The 26,101-nt window shown below is 46.5% G+C and overlaps 3 protein-coding genes across 5 annotated transcripts; 2 read left to right on the top strand and 1 right to left on the bottom strand.

Annotated features, from left to right (window-relative positions):
- Positions 1-1,192: 1,192 nt before the first annotated feature.
- Positions 1,193-5,704, bottom strand: luc7l3 (LUC7-like 3 pre-mRNA splicing factor). 2 transcript variants are annotated; one of them, XM_037255951.1, is made up of 11 exons: positions 5,483-5,704; positions 5,029-5,095; positions 4,903-4,942; positions 4,658-4,802; positions 4,483-4,560; positions 4,303-4,407; positions 4,021-4,182; positions 3,578-3,915; positions 3,218-3,468; positions 2,903-3,132; positions 1,193-1,827 (listed from the first exon to the last, which is right to left on the bottom strand). In XM_037255951.1, exons 1-10 carry the CDS (start codon positions 5,579-5,581, stop codon positions 2,936-2,938), a joined length of 1,482 nt encoding a protein of 493 aa, XP_037111846.1. In that variant the 5' UTR covers positions 5,582-5,704; the 3' UTR covers positions 1,193-1,827; positions 2,903-2,935. The 2 variants fall into 2 exon arrangements, with proteins under 2 accessions (XP_037111846.1, XP_037111845.1); XM_037255950.1 differs by having other exon boundaries at positions 1,193-3,132.
- Positions 5,705-6,299: 595 nt separating this feature from the next.
- Positions 6,300-22,523, top strand: ankrd40 (ankyrin repeat domain 40). 2 transcript variants are annotated; one of them, XR_005098471.1, is made up of 6 exons: positions 6,300-6,837; positions 7,202-7,350; positions 7,435-8,043; positions 8,110-8,291; positions 8,378-8,892; positions 22,513-22,523. XR_005098471.1 is itself a non-coding variant. In XM_037256001.1 (5 exons), exons 1-5 carry the CDS (start codon positions 6,680-6,682, stop codon positions 8,519-8,521), a joined length of 1,242 nt encoding a protein of 413 aa, XP_037111896.1. In that variant the 5' UTR covers positions 6,300-6,679; the 3' UTR covers positions 8,522-10,012. The 2 variants fall into 2 exon arrangements, 1 of the variants encoding a protein (XP_037111896.1); XM_037256001.1 differs by lacking the exon at positions 22,513-22,523 and having other exon boundaries at positions 8,378-10,012.
- On the top strand, positions 12,050-15,216 carry wfikkn2a (info WAP, follistatin/kazal, immunoglobulin, kunitz and netrin domain containing 2a). Its single transcript, XM_037255925.1, has 3 exons — positions 12,050-12,588; positions 13,167-13,483; positions 13,624-15,216. Exons 1-3 carry the CDS (start codon positions 12,382-12,384, stop codon positions 14,828-14,830), a joined length of 1,731 nt encoding a protein of 576 aa, XP_037111820.1. The 5' UTR covers positions 12,050-12,381; the 3' UTR covers positions 14,831-15,216.
- Positions 22,524-26,101: the final 3,578 nt, after the last annotated feature.

The raw sequence follows: 26,101 nt of genomic DNA on the forward strand, positions 1-26,101 counted from the left end.
AGCATCATCTCCCCGTTGTTGCATAACGGCGCATCCGTTCATGCACTAAAGTTAGCCGTTAGCTTGGAGAAAACGTGCATAAAAGAAGTGGTGTTTCACTGAGTGGTTCTTTCTTTCCTTGGCAAATCGTAAATCGACATTCTGCCTTACATAGTTGACGCCAGGAGGGAGACGCAACACCTTCACTGACTGATCCGTTGATGCACGGGGGGGGGGGGGGAAGGAAGGCAGTTCACTCGCGAACGGGAAAGTCCGGATTCGTCCCCTCACTGATCCGTTCTCGCGATGAACTGGAAATGCAAATCACTCGCTCACTCGCTCACTCACTCACTCACTCACTCACTCACTCACTCACTCACTCACTCACACTCGTTCACTCACAGCTCCGTTCAGTTGGTGAACGGGAAATGTGTACAATTCACGACTCGTTCGTGAACGGGAAGTGACGTCGTTTTCTTCTTCGTTTTGTTTTACTGTGAGGTGGGACCAGCTTCAATGCGCATTACTGACACCTACTGGTTGAAGTCATATGAACTAACCCTAACCCCCCCAAATGTATGTTTATTACCAGATGTCGCCTGAGCTGTGATTGTTTTTCCAACCGCCTCAGATAAAATTTGTCAAATGGAGGCCCAGGATTCAGGCCACCGCCCGCCAACTTGTCGGGCAGCTTGACGCGCGGGAAGGAAGGGACAGAAGACTTGCGGCTTTGTCACGGACGGCGAGGCCGGGAGGTGCGATCGAGACGAGGAGCCGATGGAGGAGAGGGATGGCATGCCTGGTACATCCCTTGAAGGGGTGCTGTTGGATTACGACTCCACACTCGTCTACAATCCTCAATGGAATATTAGCAGGGGAAAACCAATCATTTTCTTTCATAAGACACAAGATATGCAACATCTTAATAGAGCTAAATGTGTTTTTATGATTGAATATCTTGCTTAATTAGCTGGGTGGCAAAATGCTTGCTCTTATTTCACTGATGTTTTAAGATGTGTAGACTTTCTTTAGTCACTGCATAAAACAAAGGGCAAAACATTTAGTGACTTTTTTTAATAAAACAAAGTCCTTCATAGTTACTCCTTAATATAGGTAGAATAGATCTTTATTTGTCATTGTCACATGTACACAACTGGTGACTTTTATGAGGCCCTATAGAAACTGTATTCATGTATACAAAAGACAACAAGGGTCAAGTTTTTACCTTTTATTTCTCAAGACCACATTTGAACATTTGAAGCTGACCAAACCTAAACATCTTCAGCCTTCCATCAAAATGAATGGATCAAACGGAAACCAGTAATTTTTTTTTTTTACAGCAAAATGAGCAAATCTTAAGATCTATGTGGAAGGGGGGGGAGCCATGCCCCGCCAACATTTTACATTATTCAAAAGTTTAAAAAGAAATCATCAGAAAGAAGTAGGACGTCACCTGACACACCAGAATAAACTACAAGTATTGTTTTCCTTCTAAGAGGTATTAATAAATGCAAAGGAAAAAGGGGAGATTGTTTAAAAATTAAAAAAAAAAAGAAGGAAAGGGTGAAGTCTGCCTACCACTTTTGGTATTTCGGGTGAGGTCCGACCGATGTCGAAACCCCTCCAAATACATATTTGATTAACCACAACGACTCATCCAAATATGAGATCACCAGAGACACGAAAACCAATGGAGTCATATTTTCCTCCCTCTTTAAACATGTATGTTCTTGATTTGATATAAGCAAGCCACTACGCATATGTGGATCACCTTGTTTATAAGCTGCGACGTGCCAGGATCCAAGAGAGGCTGGGGTGACCTCCTCTTCTTCCTCCAATGGATATCTCCTGTTGGACAAACATGGTCATAAAATGGAATGTTAGTAAAAGAGATCAGCGACGGCTTTTCTAGAAAACAACTGGCTCAGAAAGAACATGGCACACAAAAAATGACAAAGTTCCTCTGACACGCCTTGTCATCACGGTTTGCCTGAAAATGCTCACCGACTGTCTACAAAGTTGGACGCCGCTTTGAAATGACATCATTTTTGTAGTTATGAAAGTGAACAGATGTGACAAACACATGATTCAATTACGTCTCTCTCCAAAAACTTGATGGTGAAAGCTAAACAACATACAGATTGACAATCTTGGCAACAGCATTGACAAAAGGATGTGGGTAGAGAAAGGAGTACCTGGGGTGAGTACCTGCACACTTTGACAGTCAGAGAGTATCCTTCATTTTTAATTTGCCCTTTTCACATGTGGTCTCGCTCACAACACCAACGCTGTGAGGTGTGGAAGTCAGCTGCAAATTATGCCATAAACCCTAGCCTCCAGTTAGTAAGGTACGTTGTCCGTGAAAGGCTCCTAGAACTACCCCAACCACCACCATCAGCCCACCCCGCAAAACACACACTGCAAAGCATTGTCAGGCACATGAAGGAATTGCATGGCATTTGCTGGTCTATGTGTGTGTTTATATTTATTATGAAACAAAAAAAAAAATAATCCTCCCACCTCAGGGTACACACTTTTGACGTTTAGCCAATTGTAAACTATGTCGAATCAATACTGCCAAATTGGTGGAAGGTTAACTGGATAATGTCATCTTTTTTTCCAGCTCCTTTTGACATCTCGGAGGATCAAAAAGCAATACAAAACGAGGGGTACCTCTGGGCATGTTTGCTCAGGGCTACACTGGCCTTTGCCTCTTGGCTTGCTTTGCGTGAATGCTTTCTACCTTCTTCTCATTCATCGGGCCTAGTTCTTCGTCTTCAGTGCATACTTATGATGCAAAAACAGGATATGGTACATCAGACAAACATTTTCAGCGTTGAAGTGAATGCAAAGAAGGAGGCAGGGTAGGGAGAGTGTGTGAAGGGTTTGGGGAGTCAGGGGGCGAGGAGAAGGACACACTTACCTGAGTCTGATCTGAGGTCCTATCAGATCAGTTTTAATTGGACTGAGTGTCACCTTCAGAAAGGAGGAGCTCTTGCTGGCCGTTAAGGCGAGGCGGGGAAGCCGAGGCGGGAGCCTCCGCCCCCGCCTCCATCGGCTCCGCATCGGTGGAAGCCTTGACGGCGGCTGCTTCGCCGTTAGAGTTCTTGTCTTTCTTGGAGTTGCTGCTCTTCTCCTCCGACGTCTTACGTTCTGGAAAAAGAAAAGCGTCATCGTCATTGGTGTCGATCTTGGTGGGGGGGGGGGGGGGGGGGGGGTTTACGTCACGTGCCATCACCTCTTTCTTTTGATGAGCGCTTTTTGTCTCTCTCCCTGTCTTTGTCTCTCTCTCTGTCCCTGTCCCTCTCCTTATCTGTCTCCCTGTCTCGGTCCCTGCTGCGGCTGCGCTGGCGATGAGACCGGCGCTCAGAGCTTCGCGACCTCCTCCGGTCGCGGCTGCGGGAGCGTCGCTTCCGGTCAGGGTGGTCACGGCTGCGTCTCCTGTCCCTGTCCCTCTCTCTTTCTCTCTCCCTCTCTCGATCTCGGCTTCTGCGGAATAAGAAAATGTCAGTTTTGCCAGACGTATTAAACAGCAAAGAGACCTGCAGTCGACTGTCTAGGATGACTCTTGAGTGTACAGAAGAACAATTTGGGTTACCTGCTTCGTCTGCGCTCACGATCCCTGTCTTTGTCTCTGCTCTTGGACCTCCGACGATCCCGGGAGCGACTTCTTTTCCTATCTGACGCTCGGCTGGAGTGGCGGCTGTTCGATTGGCTTCGCCGTGCCCGCCGGTCTCGATCCCTGTCGCGTTCTCTGTCCCTGTCGCGCTCCTTCTCACGTTCGCGCTCCTTCTCCTTTTCTTTCTCGCGTTCTTTCTCCTTTTCCTCCTCTTCTTTGCGCTTTTTTTCTCGTTCCTCCTTCTCACGCTCTTCTCGGTCTTTCTTAACGGCCGGGTTTTCCCCCTGCGGGTCCTCTGAGCGACGTCGGATTTTCTCCTAGTGGAAGTCAAGCAGAGTTCATTCCAAAACGCGATTGCTGATAAATATTAACTATGTGCATGATGTTACTTCCCATAATCTGCCAAATTGTGGCCATATTACCTTGAGCTCCTCGACAGTGGATTTGATCTTGGCGTAGCCCATATGCTGCTTTCCCATCAAGTGGTCATCCACCCGAGACTGAGCGTCACCCACAATCAAGAAGGCTCCGCACACCTCGCACACTTCCATCTGTTTCTCCTGGGCTGCAAAGCTCTCGATTGTCTGAATGGAAAGACAGCGGATAACATATCGTATTTTGTTGAACAAAATCGAACATTGTCCCTTCAATCAGATCAAAGAGACAGTAGACGTGGGCCGATGAGGCTCAGTTAGATGGCTCACCGACGGATTGGCGCTGAGCAGTTCCCTCTCCTCCTTGAGCTGCTCAACCAGCTTCATCATTCCTTGAGCCTCCTCCACACGGCCCTCCGAGCCCAGCTCCTCAATCTGTGCAAAACAAAGTACAATGTTAAATCAGCCACGCAAGTGAAAAAGAAAAGAACGGCATCATTTTCAACAAACCTGTACGACTAAATCTTCAATCTTCTCGGTCAGAACCTGAGCCTTCTCCTCATTCTTTCCTACTGGAGCAGGAGGTTGCTGTGAAAAATAAACTGTACCTTAGCAGCGAATGATAATAGCTCTCGCTATAATTTGCACATTTACAGGTATTATAAGAGAAAAAGACAAAACAAACCCCTGCATTCTGCTGAGCTTGGGAAAGTGCAAGTCGAGCGTGCCCTCGACGAATTCGCCGTTCCACTTCGGCCAGGAGCGACTGGAGATAGCGCAGAAAATCCCGCTCGTATCCCTCCTTCATGTAACGTGAGCTCTTTTCATATCTGAACAACACACACAAAAATAAACAACACAATATTAATAACTAGTAGGCAAAGGAAAAGACATTGCACAACATTTGAAGACACAGGACGCATTGCTTACACTTTGCGAAGATTTTCATCGTGGATTTTCTCACAAGGGCCTTCGAAAAGAAAATGGACATTGTTAATCAGTGACAGTTCAATTGTCATTGTTGTGATTGTACACATCAATTAGAGCTTGACCTACCCAAATCTGAGCGTGTGTTTGTAAATAATTCCGCTGGACAGAAGCCACACAGATAATATCGACATACCTAGAAACACATATGAGACATATTATTTCAAGGTCAACAGATTATAGCCCGAGTTATCGATCTCGACAGGTGAGATCAATTTAAGTGAAACATATTTTCGGGTTAAGGGTTCCAATCTATTCGCAATGCATGCAAACGATGCCTCATTGTGAGGTCCATCATTCGCAGGCTAACAATGGTTCAACGTGTGTGGTTTCATTTATGGCACTGTGGGCCACCGACATTCAATCGAGTGTATATTTACGACTGTTTTATTGAGTAATTGCACGAATAACCGCTAACAAATATTCAAAGACATCAACAACGCGATTATGCTCCGCAAACAAACGTTCAGTTACGTTAGCGACATGCACACGAGGCTAAAATTAGCCGAAAATGCTATCTTACGCTCTCGTCGTCCCATTTGACGTTACATCTCTTCTCGTCAGGGGCCAAATTTCTGTCTCGGCCCATTAACTCATCGAGCAACTGAGCTGCGGAAAGCATTTTGCTCAGCTTGGAAGTATTGGCGTTAAACGCAACAATATATAGCGGAGCTGCAGTTCACACCATCCCAAAGCGCTCAAAGTACATTGAATCAAAATGGCAGCTGCAGTGACGTCACCCCTCACGAACATGCGAAAGTGAATTCGACTTTTGACCCGGAAATGCAACTGCAGAACAATGGAAAAGCACACACACATCATAAAGCTATTTTGTATGGCTATTATGCTATGCAACTGCAGAACAATGGAAAAACACACACACATCATAAAGCTATTTTGTATGGCTATTATGCTAGTGCACTTTATTTCTTTATTATACACACAACATACATAAATCCCCCCTTAGTTCGTGTGTGTGTGTGTGTGTGTGTGTGTGTGTGTGTGTGTGTGTGTGTGTGTGTGTGTGTATATATATATATATATATATATATATATATATATATATATATATATATATATATATATATATATATATATATATATCTTTTTGGTGGTCACGTTTTGTTTTATTGATTTGATTTATTTCTAGTTTATTTCAACCCATGTCATTATTTTGGTATATTTTGGTTTTTTTGCTACTGTTTTGAATCAAGGGGGCATATTCTTAAAAAGTGTGCTCTTGTATGTATCTTGGTATGTACTGTTTTTAGCAGCATTTCAGTCAATTGGCCACATTCAAGATGACGGACGCACCGCCGTATTGCAGTAAGAGCTCAACCCGCTCAATGCGGGTCTGAGTAGTCGTTGTAACGTCCAAAAGTGTCCCCCGCGATGTGGCGGTGCTTGTGGCAACCCGCACCGAAGGAACGCAGACAACGCCGACAAGATTGCCTGGAAATCGGGTGTGGACTGTAACAGTACAAACGGAACCGAATGCAAACGAAGAAGCGGCTTCTGTAACTCCAAAGAATCTGGTGGCTAAGTCGCATTAGCGGAAGCAGTTTGTTATCACCACCCAAGATTAGCACCAACGATTGCAGTGTGCTGTCACCGAGTCAAGCTAGCAAGCACAGTAGTTCATATTTAGCCCGGTGGACTGCTTAATGCTGTTTGGCCAATATTGCTTGTCAGGCTAACTCATGAGCTTTTAGTTGATCTCATGAACTCTGAAATCTGTGCAAACATGTCCACCATTTCGTTGGATAAAGAACTCCAGGAGCGACTGAGAGAGGCGTCTGCAATCGGGGACATCGACGAAGTGCGGACATTGGTTGAGAGTGGAGTAAACGTCAATTCGCAAAACGAAATCAATGGATGGTAAGTTGAAGCACAAAAACATAAGGTTAAGTGACGTCACAAGCCACCAAAAATGTTTGCCTTCACTTATTGTAAAGAACAGACAACTTCAAGAAGTTGCTTGGTGAGTTACATGGGTTTGTGATACCCAATTAGGGAAATCACGGTTTAATCCTTAGGTGCTGCCTGTCGAAAATCCCTTTAATGCTTAATCTGGGGTTTGAAACAAAAACAAAACAGTGAGCAAACAAAATATCAACAGGCACATCGCATTACGAATGAGTCTTATTTTTTTTAGAAATACTTACCTCATCCTGTCATTTGATTCATTCGAGTCTGCTCCTAGCAGATGATGTTTTTGGCATCTTGTCTTTAATCTCACCAGGACTTGCCTGCATTGGGCATGCAAGCGAAACCATAAGCAGATTGTGTCCTACTTACTTAGCAGCGGTGCAGACAAAGACATCCTCACAGCTAAGGAAGAGCTGGCCTCACAGCTCACATCCAAACCGGAGATCAAACGGCTTTTAGGAGGTAAACCACAGCGGCTGTCGTCGGTTTTGACTGGGACATTTTGATGCCGAACATAGACAAACGCTGTTTTCCTTCTGCCTACAGTTGAAGTGGAGGACGTGCCCGAAGTCAAGGAACCCGAGTTGCCAATCATCCCCAACTATTTGTCCAACCCTCCCTTCTTATACTCAAAGATGGATAACAAGATGGAGCTCCTCCTTTCTCAGCACCTGGCACAAAACGGATCGGCGGAACACACCGAGTCCATGGACAGCACTTCGGCTCCACTTTCTCCAACTGGGCACTTTAAGACCTCGCAGAGCCTGCCGTCTGACGACCCTGTTCCACCGACAAACTCCGTCGCTCACAGCCAAGTTCAGCCCCGGGAATTTGTTCCGGCGGCCGAGCAAAACGGCGCGCCGCCCGGTTTGGCCAACCACACGGTCGTAAACTGCACCGTGCCCGTGGATCTGTCGGTGGAGCCGCATCTCGTCAACCACGCCGTGCAGCACAACGGAAGCGTGCGCTCGCCCCCTCTGGCCTCGCCCGGCCCGGGTTTGGCTTGCGGCAACGGCGCTCCGGTGACCAACCCCAACCCGGCAGTGAGCAGACAGCAATCCGTCCCGCAGCAGATCGGCTACAGTCAAGCGGGTGGACCTTTGCCGGCGTTCCAGCCGTTCTTCTTCACCAGCACCTTCCCCGTCAATGTGCAAGGTGAGGGCAGAGTGACTGACAATATTTGGGTCATAGCGCTGAACGAGTGTCCCTACCCCTCTGTAGAATTAGTACTGAAGGTGCGCATCCAGAACCCAAACGCCCGTGAGAATGACTTCATCGAGGTGGAACTGGACCGCCAGGAGCTCACCTATCGTTCTCTGCTGAGGGTCTGCTGCCGTGAATTGGACATCAGCTCTGAGCACGTGGAGAAGATCCGCAAGCTACCAAACACTATGTTGAGAAAGGTAACGGGCCTTTTAGTCAAATGTTTGCCGTTCATTATTAGGTTGTCAAATGCGCTGTACGTGATTTTTTTTTTTTCCCCCTCCAGGACAAGGATGTCGCCCGGCTGCAGGACTTTCAGGAACTGGAGGTTGTGTTGGAGAAATCCGAGGGCTTGTCCTTGTTCTCCGGGCCGGGGGGGCTGACCGACAGACCCTGCTACAACATGACGGCCTCGCGCCTCACCTACTAGACCCCCCCCCCGCCTCCCAGGTTTCCCTGCTTGGTTCGTTTCCAGTTCTCGAGCTCCTTGTCCTGATCCGGGCCCTTTCGCTGCTTTGGTGTTCCTAACTTGTCGTCAGAGATGACTGGATGACGAGAGATGACGTACGTGGGCCCCCTTCTCTCCTCCGCCTTGTGCCAAGGCTCCAGGGGAACCACAACAGGCGGGTGGGTCGGGGGCATTAGCTTGTCTTCCTGGGGTTTCTGCAATAGCCTTATATGGACGTGTCCATCTCCAAGCAAGTTGTCACGCACTATTTGCATAGGCTGGAAGATGTTCCAGCTTGCTTACACACCTTCGCACATGCTGTTGCTTCAACCTTGGAGTCGCTGGAATGGGTGGTCGCTTTTAACTGCTGTCTGCACACAATGTGGAAAAGAAAACTTTGAGTTATTTCAGTTTCCCACGTGTACCAATTGAAGTTTGTTTTAAAATCCCAGATACCTCACCACCTCTTTTTTTTTTTAAGTTATATCAGTAATGAGGCCGGGCAACTCCTTGACTAACAAGGTTGGCCGCACGTGATTCTACCTTGGATGTCCGCAGGTTGCAACTTTCTTTGTACGCTGCAAGGAAGTGTGCTCAAAACTAAGCTTATTTCACCTGCTGGTAAGTAAGCAAACTACGGAATATCTCTGCATCACAAAGCAATGCAGCTCAACAAGTTTGTTTGTTGGGTCAAGTGGAGGGGAATGAAAGTTCTTTTTTTCCAACGACAAAATGGGGTGTTGCCTCCTTATTGCACACCTTTCTAATGCCTGTTTTTTTGGTTTCTAATGGTAACTTTATTCGATTTTGACCTGACTAACCTAAAACTGCACTAACAAGCTGACGTTGCATATCATTTTTTGTCTTCTTTGTTGAGAGCCTTGTGTCAAATGGAAATGTTAATGCTGCTCTTCTATGTACCATCATGTTCCATTTCCTGACAGTGGTCCCACAATCAAAAGGTTTCTTACCAAGTTCTAACAGTTTACTTTTCATAGGTATACCAGAAGCTCTTACTTTATGAAATCTATTTTTTATGAACAAGCATAGTTTTGGTTGCATTTGTTTTGAACCAAATAGGCCTGTTGTGTTTGTGTCAAAACGTTAAATGCCAGAAGTTCAAGTTCACGCATGGTGTGAAAGAAAGTGCAATGAGACAATGTTAAAGACTTTACGAAGACGCGGCTAGACAGGGTGAGAGCGTCGTGTTCAAAAAGGAATGAGTTTATGGCTCATGTTTGCTTCTGTGAAAAGGAGACTAACACTATCGGTGGCTTTGTTTAGTGTTCTAGACTTAAAGCAGAATACAGTTTGACTTAACCTATGCATCCAGAGTCTGATATTTTTATAAAAGATGTGTCCTGTTGTACTTGCAGAAATAATCGTAGGCACTGTTGAAGTTTTTTTTTTTTTTTTTAGTTTTGTTCTGGAGACCTGTTTATGTTCTTTGATAAAGCATGGTGAATGACCTCATCTCTTGTCTGGCTCCATCATTATTTTAACACACTTGTCCCATCTGACATCAGATAACGTCTTCTGACACCGTTGAAATGTAACATTAAAAACACTAGAGGGCGCTGGAGTCAATATTTTGTTTTCTTAGAAATGATTAAACTAACGCAAAGCGTTATTTTTGCACAGTGCACTACTGGGGGGGAAAGTGCAGCAATATTTGTAATTTAAAAAAAAAATAAATAAACTTGTAAAGTTTTGTTTTTCCCCTTCCCCACATCCAGCTGTACATTGTTATGTGACCCAGGTTTGCACAACAAGCCACCATTTTGTTATGACCCAAAGCATCAAGCCCCTTTGTTCTGTTCCCTTTCTGATGTAAAGAATATAAACAAGCAGCGAGTTGTGGTTGTACTCATACGCCTTGCGTATCTGTGACGCCTCTTGAATGAATGAATACAACAAAGTCCCATGTGGTGAGCAGATGTTCAGGCAAAGCAAACCAAGGAGCACAAATAGTACATCAGCTCCAGGGACAGTGCAGGCATAAACCATGTTTAAGATATACCTTCAGCTTGGGAGTACTGTCAATGTTCTAAAGTTATCAATTCAATCATCTTTAGTTTAACTCATGTCATTAAAAGCAGAAGCATAATACTTCCTGTTGTTCTTTCAAATTTAGTCTTCAAGTTTGTTGCTGTCTAGTGGTCAGCATTGGAATGACAGCCAATATAATTGAAAGCGCACAATAGAGTTGTTACAATAGAGGCGCTTTTACTGTATGACGTTTTTGATAGTCGTTCTTAAAAAACATCATACTGAGGCCAGTAAGGGTACATTTCATTTGTGTGCATCTATCAAGCGGTATTTTGCGTCTAGACGTGTGGAATCAGCTTAAGGCCCCGCTGTGGCTGGACACCTTTGTTCTCCAGTGGGACACACATAATGAGCTTAAGATAAACAGCCCCTCATTGTTTTAAAGAAACCTTCGTTGTGCCTCCGCGGCGGGCAGCAGAAACTGTAGGTAGTAGCTCACGAGAGGATTTGAAAATTAGCACAGGTACTGGGCTTGGCTTTCCTGCAGCACTTTGAATGAATTTCTTTGATTCAAACATGTCAACTATACATCAATCAATCAATCAATCAAATGAAGAAAAAATAATCATGCATAATAGGAAGTTCAATGCATGCCCGTGTGTGTCTTCATAACTAGACTGAGACTATGCAGGTCCAGCCTGAAACACATTGGGCCTCTTTTGGCTCAGCAGGGACCCAGTTTGGGAAGAACAGATTCCATTGGCACACACACACACACACACACACACACACACACACACACACACACACACACACACACACACACACACACACACACACACACACACACACACACACACACACACACACACACACACACACACACACGTTGACTTTTAATGTTCCCCTAAAGACAGACTGGCTTTTGAGGTCAGCAAACAGAAGACTATCACTGTTTGGACGACCACCAAATGTCTTTGAAGGGAACATTCTCACATTGTGCTGGTATCATTTTTTGTACAATCAAGCACTAAGTTGTCAGAGTTGAAGAATGAAGTACAGCCTGCCGAGAAAAGTGCGTTTGGCGCCATCGTCTGGTGTAGAGAGAGATGACAGAATGAGTCGAGCCTTCACGGTACAATTCTTTTTACAGCAGTCTAAACACTTGTAAAGAAAGGCGACAATTACAACTGCAGCTCGTGGGTTGAGTTGGTTCTATTTAACACGTATCAAATTCAAAATATGTCACATTTTTTTCGAGAGAAGTGACTTCAATTTAATACAGAGAATCATTAACTGATTTGATGTGGCTGTGCGGTTGAGTGAAAGGATATGCTGGGCTGTACTACTCAATTAAGAGTTCGTTTCTTTTGACGTTACAATAAATCAACTCATTTATAAGGGAAGCCTTTCCTTTTTTTTATTAACATTGTAGACTATGTGTTTGCGGCTTGCATACGAAGGGTTAAGGCGTCCAGTGTGCGTGTGCGCAGGTGTCTCGCTGGAGCCTGCAAACGTGTAGAATTAAGTTGATCCCAACTGTAAGTCACTCACTCGGTTGGTTGGCTGGCTGGCTCTTGGCGCCCCAGTAATTGATGGCGTTAGATCTTGGAGTGGTTCGCACGCAGCAGCGCTTAATCTCCCTGCTGGCCATATTGAGCGTATAGTGAGTGCGTCAGGCAGGCAGGAAGGCAGGCTGGCTGGCTGGGCGAGCAACTTCCATGACTTCCTAGCTTCCGTCTACTTTGCACTATTGGACAATTTTCCACATACTTTCGGAGGTTTTTTTTTTTGGGCCGCCTTTATTGTTCGCTTCTTCCAAGGGTTGAATCTGCCGCGCTGTTACGCACGCTATGTGGTGGATGCTGTTTCCGCGATGGATTTGGTTTCTTTTGGCCTATTTGTACACTTTGGTGCTCTATATGGACAGGGTGGGGGCGATGCCGATGTCTGTGGCTAAGGTGGTGTATTCTCACGCGGGTCTGTGCCCCAATGAGCTCAACCCCAACCTGTGGGTGGATGCCATGAGCACCTGTATCCGCGAGTGTGAATCCGACCAGGTGAGTTCTCATCGATCGATATGGATATGAACATACTACTATTATTTTGAAGAAAGTGAAAATAGCAAGAGTGGTCAATATGCTGCTGTAAAATGAGTTCATGGTGGAGCAGGCTGGTGGAAAATACATTTTAATCTGAAGGATGCAACGCGTCATTGGTTACTAACTTGTTTGTCAAAGTAAAACATTTTTATGGCGATCAAGAAATATACGTTAACTGCAGCAGCAGCAGGCAAAAAAGAAAAAAAAACCCAGTACTGTCAGACCCCAAGCCCATATGAGCTTTAGAGAGTTGACGTACACCCCAAACTGGTTGCCAGTCAAACTCAGGGCACATAAAGGCCATTCACACCTCTGGTCAATTTAGAGCCATCAATGAGCCCAATGTGCATGGAAGCTGGAGGAGCCACACGAGCACATGAAAAGTCCACTGTGGAAGGCATGAGCCAAGATTGCAACCCAGAACCTTGCCACTGACAAGAAATCCGATTTCTCTTGCTCTTTGCAGGACTGCGAGACATTTGAGAAGGAACCTTGCCGCCGCTGACAAGAAATCCGATTTCTCTTGCTCTTTGCAGGACTGCGAGACGTTTGAGAAGTGCTGCCTCAACGTATGCGGCAACAAGAGTTGCGTGGCGGCGCGCTACATCGACATCAAGGGCAACAAGGGGCCCATCGGAATGCCCAAAGGAGCCACCTGCGACAAGTTCATGTGCTCCCAGCAAGGTTCCGAGTGCGACATCTGGGACGGGCAGCCCGTGTGTAAGTGCCGGGACCGCTGCGAGCGAGAGCCCCACTTCACGTGCGCCTCTGACGGCATGACTTACTATAACAAGTGTTACATGGACGCCGAGGCGTGCTCCAAGGGTATCTCCATCTCTGAGGTCACCTGCAGGTAACATGTTAAGTATTTTCAATGGCTCACTTTTGATCAGGTGATGTATTCCAAATCCAAACCTGATTTTTTTTTTGGGGGACAATTTCTACACAGCACAGAGAATTCCCGTTTTGACTCGATCGTCAACTCTCCTACAGGTACCACCTGACGTGGCCGAACACCAGTCCGATCCCGGCCGAAACAACTCTCCGCCCGACCACGGCTCTTCAGACCACCCTTCCGGCGGACATCCAGACGCCCAGCATACACGGCGGCCCCGGCCAGCGGCAGGCCGTGTTTGTGGGCGAGACGGCCAACTTCCTGTGCGAGGTGACCGGGAAGCCGCCCCCGGAAATCACCTGGGAGAAGCAAGTGAAGGGCAAAGACAACGTGGTCATGCGTCCCAATCACGTCCAAGGCAACGTGGTGGTCACCAACATCGGCCAACTGGTCGTTTATAACGCGCAGCTTCAAGACGCCGGCATCTATACGTGCACGGCCAAAAATGTGGGAGGAAGCGTATCTTCTCACTTCCCTTTGGCGGTGGTCATCAAGAGAGAGGCGAGGGGGAAAGAAGCCCGAGGAAACCAGACTAATCTGCCTTTCCCGCCTGCAGAGTGCCTAAAAAGTCCCGACACGGACGACTGCGGAGAGGAAAGCGTCAGCTGGTACTACGAGTCCAGCCGCAACAACTGCTTCCCCTTCACTTACGGCCAGTGCGATAAGAACCGCAACCATTTTGACGCCTATGAGAGCTGCATGCTGTCATGTGGGGGGGAGCTGGCGGCCCCTTGCAGCCTGCCCAGCCTCCAGGGGCCGTGCAAGGCCTACCAACATCGGTGGGCCTACAGCCAGGCCCTGGACAAGTGTCAGTCTTTCGTCTACGGAGGCTGCGGCGGCAACGAGAACAACTTTGAGTCCAAAGAGGCCTGCGAAAGCATGTGCCCCTTTCCCAAGAACCACAACTGCAAGGCGTGTAAGCCTCGAAGTAAGATGGTGGCCAGCTTCTGCAGGAGCGACTTTGTCATCCTGGCGCGGGTCACCGAACTGACGGAGGAGCAGGAGTCGGGTCACGCTCTCATGACGGTGGAGGAGATCCTGAAGGATGACAAGATGGGGCTCAAGTTCTTCGGCAAAGAACCCCTGGAGGTGACCCTCCTGAATATGGACTGGAAGTGCCCCTGCCCAAACATCACCGTGGCGGAGAGTCAGCTCATCGTCATGGGGGAGGTCCACAACGGGATGGCCGTGCTGCAGCCGGACAGCTTCGTGGGCTCCTCCAGCGCCCGCAAGGTCCGCAAGCTTGGCGAGATCTCCGGCAAGAGGAGCTGCGCTTTATTTAAGGAGTCGCCCGGCACCCCATAGAGAAGCCGCCGAGCTCTCTGATGTCGGACTGGATCTTCTCACAGGAGCCAATGGTGAAATCAAAGACTGGAAATCTCAGACAGTGTTTGGTAGAACTCAAATGTGACCAAATTGACATTAGAGCCCGTCCGTCTTTAACTTTAGCCTCCTAATGATTCATACGTGTTGTTCTTTCCATATTTTATGCGGATGTGACACCTCCGTTTTCTCGACCAGAATCCATAAGCTTTTTGGTTCCTGTCAGGTGGAATCATTTACAAAATACTCGATATTTATTTTTCGGAGTTATTTCTAATAGTATACAGTAGACGGAACCGTACCTATCATTCCATGTTATTATCGCTACGGAACGCCGACGAATGAATAAAGATGATTTTAAGACGGAATTACGGATCCTTGCCATTTTCAATGAAAGTTTGACTGCGAAGGCAGTTGGTGCTCCGTCTGAGGTTGACACACAAGCACACAAACCGGGCCTTGTCTGGCCTTCAAATCTGAAGCGGGTCACATTCCAGCCCAGCCCAGCCCAGCCCAGCTGTGGAGGCCCCGTGGAGCTGTGTGTTGTGTTGTGTCTGGGTTTGGGGCCCTCGCATTGCACACACCCCACTGGCCATCCTTTGGCCTTTCATGTGCAAGAGGCCGGCCAGGGTGAAAGGGAAAACACGGGCTGATTTACTCCCTTTGGGCCATGTTGAGGAGAATAGAAAGGAAAGTCAACTGGTTGAAAGTCAATAAGGATCTCTGTATTTGGATCGCAATACTGAGCCAAGGTGTCGTGGGGGACGAGATGAGCTCATTAGAAGTCGCCAACAAAACAAACGGAAAGCAGCGTAATCTCCCCTGTCTCATCTTTGAATATTTAGCCCCTTCCCCCCTCCCTCGCCTTTACGTCCCACGCACTCACCCTTCTAGCCTCTTAGCTCGCCAGAAAGCCAGCCTTCGGCGACGACCTCTGACCCGCCTAATGAAAATGAGGCCGCCCAGAGAAGGGCCACTTTCATTAGAGCTGCTGACAAGTGAGTGGCTAAGCTCCACACAAACCCCTCCCTTGATGCTCAACTCCTGGCTGACTTTATCACCAAGTTCACATGAAGACCACCAGCTAGGCCAAGCCAGACAGACCATAATAACGAGCGTGACAAGTGCAGACAGAATGCCCTCGGTGACACCGTACGGAGGAGGAACTTGGACTTTGAAGGTCATTCATGATACACAGAAGCAAGTGGCGTCATGAATACTGCAAATGAGGGATTGATATTGTATTCCAATGCTCTATTGTGTAAACTTGTTATGTTTTTGCTTGATCGAGAATCCAAAAGCTTACCATCCGACAGCCACGCTTGAAAAAAATAAGAAATAACTGCAACTTGCAAGGTTGTCCGCTAGAGGGCAGCATTTTACTTCAGTTCGACTGAGGGCAGTGCAATCAAAAGGCAAAAAGTAAGTTACAGCTATCTTATTTACTTGGGTGAAGATTAAACAAGTACTTTTGACACTTGCAATTCGGAGTTGAGAAATTAATAAGAAGAAAGATTCATTCGAATATTCAAATCTGGGAACTTCAATTGTTCCTCGGATTCGTTCATATTCTGGCCTCACTGGAGTTTGAAAGCAGCATCCGGTCTCAACCAGGCCTTTCCTCATTGAACCAAAGCATGCAGGCCCTCTAAATAGAATTCTTTCTGCTCTCAGCACAATGACCTCGCAGGTCCTGTTGCCGTGGCAGCAGCGGGACAGATTGGACCTCCTCCCTCTTTGGGAAATGCTATGAAGCTGCGCGGACGCTGGAGGGAGTCCCAACTTAAAGGTTGAGTCTAGGACTAGTCAGTGAGTCTCCTCCAAGGTCAGTTTGGACAGACACAAAAAAAAAAAGGATCTTTTTGAGCTAGATTGCTTTTACAGTGTCCGCTATAAAAGTGGGTAAAGGCGAGTGAAGATTTCGACACAAATGTGTGCGCAGACTCACACTTGGAACACAATTTTGGGTTTGGAGGAAGAAGCTGACAACTATTGTGGGTTCTTTGTAGTCTTGTGAAACCAGTTCAGCGCAAATCAAGCTCCTCTGTTGCACACGCTGATCTAATTTGAGCACATCATGGGGTCGTGTACATTTTCCAATGTCATTTCCTCATTAACATAATGATTATCAGCAGCGTTAAATTGTGGCGGGCGCTGTTGATGTGCGCGCGGCGCCCGTGACCTTTGGGTCTAACATTTCATAACTCAGATGTCCTCTGGGGATGTCAGGCTTCTTTGTTTACATTCTAAATAGAATAGTGAGCGACATGGGAACAGGTCTGTTCGATGCCGGAGCCTTTTTCAAAAGGGAGGATGGCGTCACTGCTCATCACGTGAAATGGAAGGGAATGCCTGCCCTGCGCCTCTCCCTCCAACACATTACTAGCTAGTCTGCCTATTTTTGGATTGCGCTCAGCCTTGTGCGTCATGAGAGTATGAAAATCATTCATTGTTTTCACGGTGTGTTATGGAGAGGTTGGTCGCATGCTTGCATGACGACCGTACCTGTTTCTTATGAAACCGTAGACACGGAGAGAAATGAAGCTTACTGTGTAGCAGCAGTCAATTATTTGTCAGCTTTGTTTGGAGAGAGGGTGTGACGCCTGATGAGCGATCAACAGGTAAGTGGGAAGATTAATCGCTGGGGTGTACAGATGGCTAGATCTCTGTGAGGGCCCACGTGTGTTTATGTGAGCGGGCAGCCAAGCAAATGCCGCTAAGCTGACCTCGGCTGAAAGCCTCACGTGCAGCTCGTGTGTGTGTGTGTGTGTGTGTGTGTGTGTGCGTGCGCGCGCGCGCGCACGCGCGTTTGTGCATTCAACCTGAGCAGCTTCGGCAGCATCACATGACATTTGACCTCTGGCGTTTCCAGCTCAACTCAATTTGAATACATTTTTAGTCAGAGATACATTGAAACTTTTCTAGATATGTTTTTCCCTGATTCCGAATCTGCCATTGTTTTTTTTCTTTAGCACATTTGGTTTTGCTACTCTAATAATAATAATAATAATACCACAACAATGTGCAATACCAATGATTTAGGAATTAAGCAAGAAAGAGAGAAAGAATGAGAGACAGACATGAAATTAGCATTTCAAATATATTTTCAGGGTCACATCTCTCATTCAAATGTTCTTATTATTAAAAAGGTATACGGAAATAAGTCTACTTCCGGAAGCCCTGAGGGACGCACGGAGCAGAGCCCACGCTTATTAACGAGGTCCAGAAGTGGGCAGCACCTGCCGACTGACCATTAAGGAGGCTGCTTGAATAAGACTGCCGCCGCTGCTGCTGCCGCTAGCGCCGCTGCTGCTGCTGCATTGGGGAATCACAATGAAAGCTAGCCCGAGGACATCACTACGCCTGATCTGTTGCCATAACAACTGCAGCTCCAGCCGGACGGGTGAAAAAGTTGCTGAATTCATTCTGGGATTTAAAGCCCGAGTGACATCTTAAACATCCATAGCGTACTATGCAAAAGTATGAAGCGTAATAAAACACAACTATACGTCCTACCTCATAATGCATGACTAGTCTTTTTGACTGAAACACAAACAATCATAATGCGAGTGAGCATACATGGCAGCTGTGAACGACCCCCCCCCCCACTCCTTTTTTTTTTTAGGTTACTTGTTGACACGCACAACAGAGGCCCACACTCCTCCTCATTTTACATACAGTGCAGTGTGCAGTGCTGTCTATACTTTGCCAAGCAACAAATGCTCAAGGGTGACATAAGCTCCAGCTCTAGAAACAAAAGAACATTACACGTTATGCAAGTAGCACTCGGTAATATTTTCAATTTGCCGAGCAGAGAAGCGTGAGTCAAAGCAACCTTATTTCCATAAGTATTTGTGAGGGTGGCACATCTCAGGCAGATTATTCATCTTTTTTTTATTTTGGCTTATAATGAATCCAATTTCATTGCCCTGCCTGTATTTGTTTTTGTCCACATTCTTATTATTTGTTGGCGTTCTAATGAGACCATCCACTCCCCTATCCTAAAAGCTATCATGGTACGATCCAGGAAACGTCCTGCTAACATACAGATGGGCAAGCGTCACCCTCGGTGGGGGTCTTTGCCCTACATAGCGAGCGCCATTACTATTGCAAGGGTGTAAATAGACATACACGGACGGCGGGATCATTACGATGAGATCACATTGCGTTACGATTCATTTTCGAGTCCAGTCCCATTATGTTCCAAAGCGAGTTCTCGGGATGGGTCGGTCTTTTCCCGTTTGCAGCAGAACCAACCCGTGGCTGGGGTATTAGGTGCAACTCTTTTTTTACTCCTAATCAATAGAGGTTGTTAGGGCCTCTCTCTGTCTCCATTCCATTGTAATGCAGCACAGAGCAGTGCACACACGGCTTTGACAAAGCCTGCTTGTACTCTTGCAAACCTTGAGCTGGAAGCCTTTGCGGCTAAAGTCTATGACCTCACTCGTTCTCTTTTTATTTGGACCCACAAAAGCATACGCATACGAGGGGAAGGTTCACCGTCGTCGTCCGTTTGGGAATACAATTACATTTACGGGCGTAAGATGGTGTTCTGCGGCAGGCAGGCTCGCAAAGTGACTACGCTCCAATTAAGGTTGTCACAATGCTAATGGCCTTGGTAGGTACGGCTCGGCTAAAGCGGCAAAGCCTACGTATACACGCTTAGCAAGAAATAGACTATTAAATGAAGCTGTCAGTTTGTCACCATCAAGACTAGGAGAACAGAACAGAAGTGGGCTTTCGCAATAATGCCTCTGTATGAGTGCGTATTTGTGCGTTCATGTGTGTGTGCGTGTGTGTTTCTGTTTGTATGTGTGAGCCTGCTGAGCCAGGCCTCTCATTATGTGCAATGTAATCTGAGCTTTTGGGGCCCGCTCAGGCCCACCGATTGAAGTACACGGTGGTCGAGCGCTGGTGAAGCACTGTCTTTCCTGTGCTTTCACTCTGCTTAGCTCGGCAACTCTGATTATGAAGCCAAGAGCGTGGGGTGGAGTGGACCTTTATTATGATGGAGGTGTGGTGGAGGTTTGGTTGGATCAGAGGTGAGAGGGTTGCAACTACACTAAGCTAAGTTACATTGCAAGTTACATCAAGCCGCACATAAAGGGGCAATTTAAAGGTGGACATGAGTGAGCCCTACTAATCGAATACTTAGCTTCGCACGTTAGCACATAACATATAGGTAAGACACGGACTAAACTTTGTCGACATAACAATTGTACACGCAAAATGCAACGTTTGCTGATGGAGATGTATCCGAGCGTTTCTGGGTTTAATCGAAAGGAGCATTTGAAGTGTATTTTTATATCATTCGTGGCTTTGGGTAGCTAAGAGCCGTCTTGAAAGGTGACCTTGTTTCGCTTTAGCAGAACTGGGTCTGTCTTGCACAGAAGTGAGTGTTTGCATGTTGCATGCCTATTATATTGCGCAACGTGTCACGTGGCTAAGAGGAGGGGGCCTGCTTGTTGTACCCCAGGGGAACTCGCCACCTCTTTTCGTGAGCTCCCGTGTTCACGTTCTTTCCGCAACGTGTAATTGGAGGAGTGACTCAGTGTGAGCCAATCATTAATTTGTTGTCGCTCGGCTCGCCGCGGTTTTACTTCAAAAGCGGCTGCGTGAGAGACTTTTTGAGCGCTGTTTGTTTTGTTTCTTTTCCTCAATCCTTTGGCTGCGTTTAAATGGAGCCACTGTTGAATTCCAATTGGGATTTGATGCTGTTTCATATTGTCTTGCTTTCCTCCTCACCACACCTCGGAACTGGCGTGTGTCTATGTGTGAGTGCGGGCGGGCGGGCGGCAGTTGGCAAAGCGGGTTGTTTGTGAGTCAGCTGAATCTCTTCCACTTGGCACAGCGTGACATTTGAGGGAGAGAGAGGCAGGAGCCTGGCTCGTGACACAAGCAAAACAGACCATGGCCAGCGCTCCAGAACTCTTGATGGCTTTTGCTACCCAATCGATCAAAGTTGAAGCATTTCTTGTACTTTCAGGTGATGGCATTCACATACTCTATCATCAATGTTGTGGTCATGATAAACATTAGATTTGTACAAAAGTAGCTAGCAACACATGCAGACAGAATACACTCAGAGGCATATATTCTTTATCCTCTTGCAGAGCAGCGCTAATCACCATTATAATACACTTGAATCATACAAATCAAGTGTGACTTTCCTATCTGCACACACACACACACACACACATTCCAATTGTTTTCCATCTGCCGCTTTAGGTGCTTGCATCAGTGTGTCCATCTGTTCACCTTTCCCCGCACTGAGACTGAAGCTGTCTGCCTGCATTTCTTCACTTAGATGACTCCCAGGCACCAAAACGCAACATATCGGGACCACGACAAATGACGAGTGAACATGCTCACGCATTGCATGAGAGAATGTGAGTGAAATTTTCAGGATGTGAGAGAAAATGCTATTTATGTGTTGGGCAGCCTGCGTGCCTACGTGCCTGCGTGCGTGCACCTTTGTTTGTTTGTTTGCCTCTTCACAGCTGAGGACACAAGTGAAAGCCAAACCACATGCAGCATATTTTCTTTCTCTGGGTTATTTTCTTCATCCTCCCTGACAATAGGGTAGCTGATGATTTGCACGCTACTATTTTTAGGAGAATATACAGGCTCATCCAACCTTACTGCAGCTGGAAAGGGAATTTGAGAGGAGCTGAGGAGAGGCGGGGTACTGAGGATCCAGTGTGTGTGTGTGTGTGTCCCCTCCGGGTAGATCATGTCAGATGGGTTTGACCTGCTTCTTCTTTTTTTTTTGTGTGTAAATGTTGTGCAATGTCTTGTGAAATGTTCCAGACGCAGAGGTTTGCTCTCTTAAAGATCAGGAAAAAACCCAATTCAAGTTGTCACTATGGCCTTTTGTTTAGAAAAGCATAATAATAAATAAAAATGATTCTTATTATTATTATAAAGTATATAAAATGATATCAAATGTATGGATTGAGTGCTAATTGTTGTTATAGTCAGGAACACGGTGTCCCTGTTGTCCCTTGCCTGCTTTTCAATATCCTGTTCAAGTGGTTGGCTGCAAGCTATATCAGTATTTCTCCAGGGACAAGCACTCCTGATGCTAGTAGGTGGTTAAGAGGTGAGGGAGAAGGAGCTGCCATCGATTTCTGCCATGCATGAAAACAATTCGGGTCACTCACAGGCTGCTCAATTGTGGTCGAAACCAATCAGCAAAACCCAACGTTGGGATAAAGGTTATCTTGTCATATGTCGTGCTTATTTGATGTGCAAAAGAAGCTAATGAAAGATTGGATTATTGGACAAAGAATCAGCGTGACGTGATGTTTGGTAGTTTGCCACCTACTGCTTTTTATGACCCCCCCAACACACACACACACACACACACACCTAAAATGAGTCAAAGTTTTAAAAAAGGGATCCATCATTTTGTCTAATGACACCCAAGTACACGCATCAAACAAATAAATAGCCTATAATCAGTGTCTGTGGTTTCCTTGCGTAGGAGGGGATTCTACCAAATGATCATCCTTGTGTTCTGGTTCAGCGAGAAGCCTGCGGTCTCGAGGCGACGTCGCTCGCATAGGTTTCTATTTTGCGCTGCGTCTGCGTCAGCCTCAACCCGACCATTAGCACGTCTCGTGCGCGGCTGTCCGACCGCCGCCGGTACGATTGCAGGGAAGGAAGGAAGGAAGACAGCCCAGCAACAGCATTACATTTTCATCAACTGGTGTTTACAAGCTCACCTCAGGTCTGATAATCGAAGTCTTTTTTTTTTTTTTTGGAAATGTAATATTTGACGTTTTGCCTGCAGCCCAACTATTGCGCCCTCTCTCTCACCATCTGCTTTATTCCAAGAACTCATCCTCCGTCCCATCCTTCTTAGCGAGCTGCTGACGTCTGCAGTCGAGCTGGAGCGCGGCCGGCCAACAGTGCCACTAAATCCAACCCATTTCCAATAAGATGCACGCGCATATGAAACTGACATGCGTACACATAACACCCCGTCAGCTAAATGCGACTCATCCCCAGTCCAAAACAACTGCAAACTTTATTTGACATAGATTTGCGTTAAGGTGATCTTTTTTTTTTCATTCTTCAAATGTGCACGCAAAGGAACCCCGGAAATGAAAGCAATCTGCCACCTTTGATACAATCTGAAAGGCTGTGTGTCTGTCCACTTGGCCTGCTCCTCCGTACTGTTTACATAAAAGACATCCATCTGTTCTTTTCACTCTTTTTATCCTTCACACGTGGCCTGCTGTTTGGCCAAAATCCGCTCTTAAAAACACAATCAGCAGTCAACAAGACACACCAATGGCTCCATATTTTTGGACTAGATTCATCAGGATGAAGCGTTCCTGTTCGAATTAGATTTAGGTTTTGCAGGCAGGCAAGGTAGGAAATTAACAAGGACAAGGTCTCACTGTTGGTAACCTCCCTCTTAGGGCCCCTTACAAGCGGCGGCTGCTGCTGCCGCTTGCTGATATTGGTCCATATCAAGGACCCAAATGTAAACCGATGCTACAATGACACGGGAGGATTTCGAGAGCCCCCTTTTGGGGCTCCTTGCTGACAGGCTTGAGTGTGTCACGAGTGTGTCAGCTCCACCCTTATTTGCTCAAATAAAGGCCGCCTCTCAACTGGATACAAGACATTCTTTGCACTTAAGTGACTACATCCACCCAGCTAAGAATAATGACCATATTATGAGGAGCCAGCCAGCCAGCCAGCCAGCGAGCCAGCCAGCCAGCCAGCCAGCCAGCCAGCCAGCCAGCCAGCCAGCCAGCCAGCCAGCCAGCGAGCCAGCCAGCGAGCCAGCCAGCCAGCCAGCCAGCCAGCCAGCGCACGTCTTTAACGTGTATAAGAAGCACATTGCAATGGCAGAAGTCGCCCTTCTCCTTATTTGGCTCCAAGCTACTCCGATATTCCTCCGACAGAACTCAATCACACCGCCCCATTGATGTTTTTCGGGCCGACTGTGAACCGCTAGCAGGATGAACAAGTGCGGAAATAGAAATGAGATCGAGCATGCTGCTGTGTCGCTCCGTGGCCATGCATGGAGAGGAAGCTACCTGCAGCTTTTCTTGTCTTTTTTTTCTCTCTCTCTCTTTTTCCACTCTCCAGTAGTGTGGGTGTGCGTGAGAGGCATTCAAGGATCATTCCTTCTTATCCACAGATGTTCCACTAAAGTGCTCTGTGGAGGCTGTCAACATGTGCCACCGCTGCAAAAGTATGATTGAGTGAAAAGCAGCTAACACGTGCATTTGCTCCTTTTATATTCTGATTCAAAGAGCTTGAAATCCAAACGGACTTATTTTGAACATTTATAAAATAGGATCTAACCCAAACTTTGTTTCATTGATGGTCTTCCTAAGTATTGTGGACTCATCAGAGCATCCTACGCACACGGCGAGCCGAGCGTGCCTGCCTGCCTGCCTCCACACACACGGAACGGAGTAGCTTGAAGCATCTTGGTTTTTGTGTGGGAGAGCAGTGACATCATTTAATCCACCGGCAATCTGTGTGCAAAGCAAACATTTGCGGCTAAATACACCAGCGTCTTGTTCGACGATGATTCATCTTCTGTTTCATTCCGATCCCAATCGTGCAAAAAGATATGATTGTTAAAAACGACTAAAAGTGTGAGCTCCGAAGAAAGAAAATCCGTCCGAAGCGACAAAGTCCCAAGATTGTGTGAAAAATGGAGAAATGGGCTCTTTCAATTTCAAAGGAAAGGACCAGAAGCGTCACACCGTGAGCACATGCACTTCAATCAATGGCTACGCTCTCCAGCAGCAAGTGTGCGTCATACGCCAATGGCCTAATGTGCTATATTTACATAAGTGGGCCTCATAGTCACACTGCACGGTAGCATGTCTTTTCCCTATCCAAAAACACGCAAAGGTGACTCAGCAAAAGCGACGACATACGTACTTCCTTTCGTTCTGAATGAACGCTTTTGTTCGTGACAGTCAAGAAACGTCATCTACAACCAGTAGAATTTGGGACAAATTGGTGTACTATGATGTGTCTTTTGTTCTCCTCATAAAGTCGCTGACATCTGCTGCTTCGGGCAACTTGGATAACTCATCTCTTTTTCTTTTTGTCTTTCGTTTCTACGCAAACACCAAGTCAAGTTCTTACTGTCAATGGAAAAAAAAAATCCATTTGCACATTTGCTTATGTAAATTGCCATTTAAATAGTTACAAGCAGCAATGAAACTTGAAATATTTTCCTCAATACATTTGACTAAGTAAAGTAGCAGGACACAACTCCAGTTTTGAACATTTTCTGAAGCTTTGGTCCAAAGTGAAACGACTAAGGACTGTGCTTGGGCTTGCGCACGAGCGTCCCGGGAAGCTTTCTTGTGGAGATAGCTGAAATTCCAGAGCCTCGCATTTGCTGTTCCAGCTGTGGCGACATTCCCTGAACACTTTCACAAAAGAGATCCAATCACAGGCTCTGGCCCAGGTTGCTGCTTGTGCTCTCACTCTATCATTTTCCAATAACTCCAGTCAATCTTCATAGCAGGTCTCAAGGACACAACCCCCCCCCCCGCACATCCTCACTGAGCAAATCCTCGTCCACAAGCAAGGAAACCATTTCAAGAGAAGTCGGACATTTCTCGGCCCAGCCGCTTGACTCTCTCTCCCATAAGGGATGTGCAAATATTATTCATGGAGCCTTCAAGGCATTCTGAGGTATGTGTCAGGTAAATCCAACTTGACTTTAAGTAGACAGAGGAAAGGTGTTTCAGAAGCATCAACTGGAGAGAAAACTTTGCAGTGACGTACGTGAAAGATAGTGTGGATGGATTCAAGAGTTGCAGGGAGAAACTTTCAATGGCTTTTTCTCTTTCTGCTGAGAAATGGAATTCAAGTGCAATGGCGGCTCAAAGTATTGCCATCTTAACACGTTAACAACAAGCTCGCAGCTAGCCAATGAGCTGCTGGTTAGCAGTAATGTTGGTGACCTACTTTCTTTGTGTGTCTTGACATATGAAGGGATTGACAATAAAGCTGACTTTGACTTTGACAGTCTTCGTTTCCTCAAACATTCTTTTGACACTACTCCTTGTTGAGGCTGATCACAATTTGTTGTTATAGTAACGCGCCATCAGGAATAATGATGCTATTAAGGTAGCAGCAGTTGCTAACATCAATGCACTTTTGACCAGACTTTTTCTTTTTACACATCAATCTCGCATGTAAATCCAGAGTTGGAGTACATTTGCCACCTCTCTCATCTTCAACAAAAGTGCACGCTTG

The sequence above is a fragment of the Syngnathus acus genome, chromosome 8 (genome assembly GCF_901709675.1).
Source record: "Syngnathus acus chromosome 8, fSynAcu1.2, whole genome shotgun sequence".
NCBI classification, from domain to species: Eukaryota; Metazoa; Chordata; class Actinopteri; order Syngnathiformes; family Syngnathidae; genus Syngnathus; species Syngnathus acus.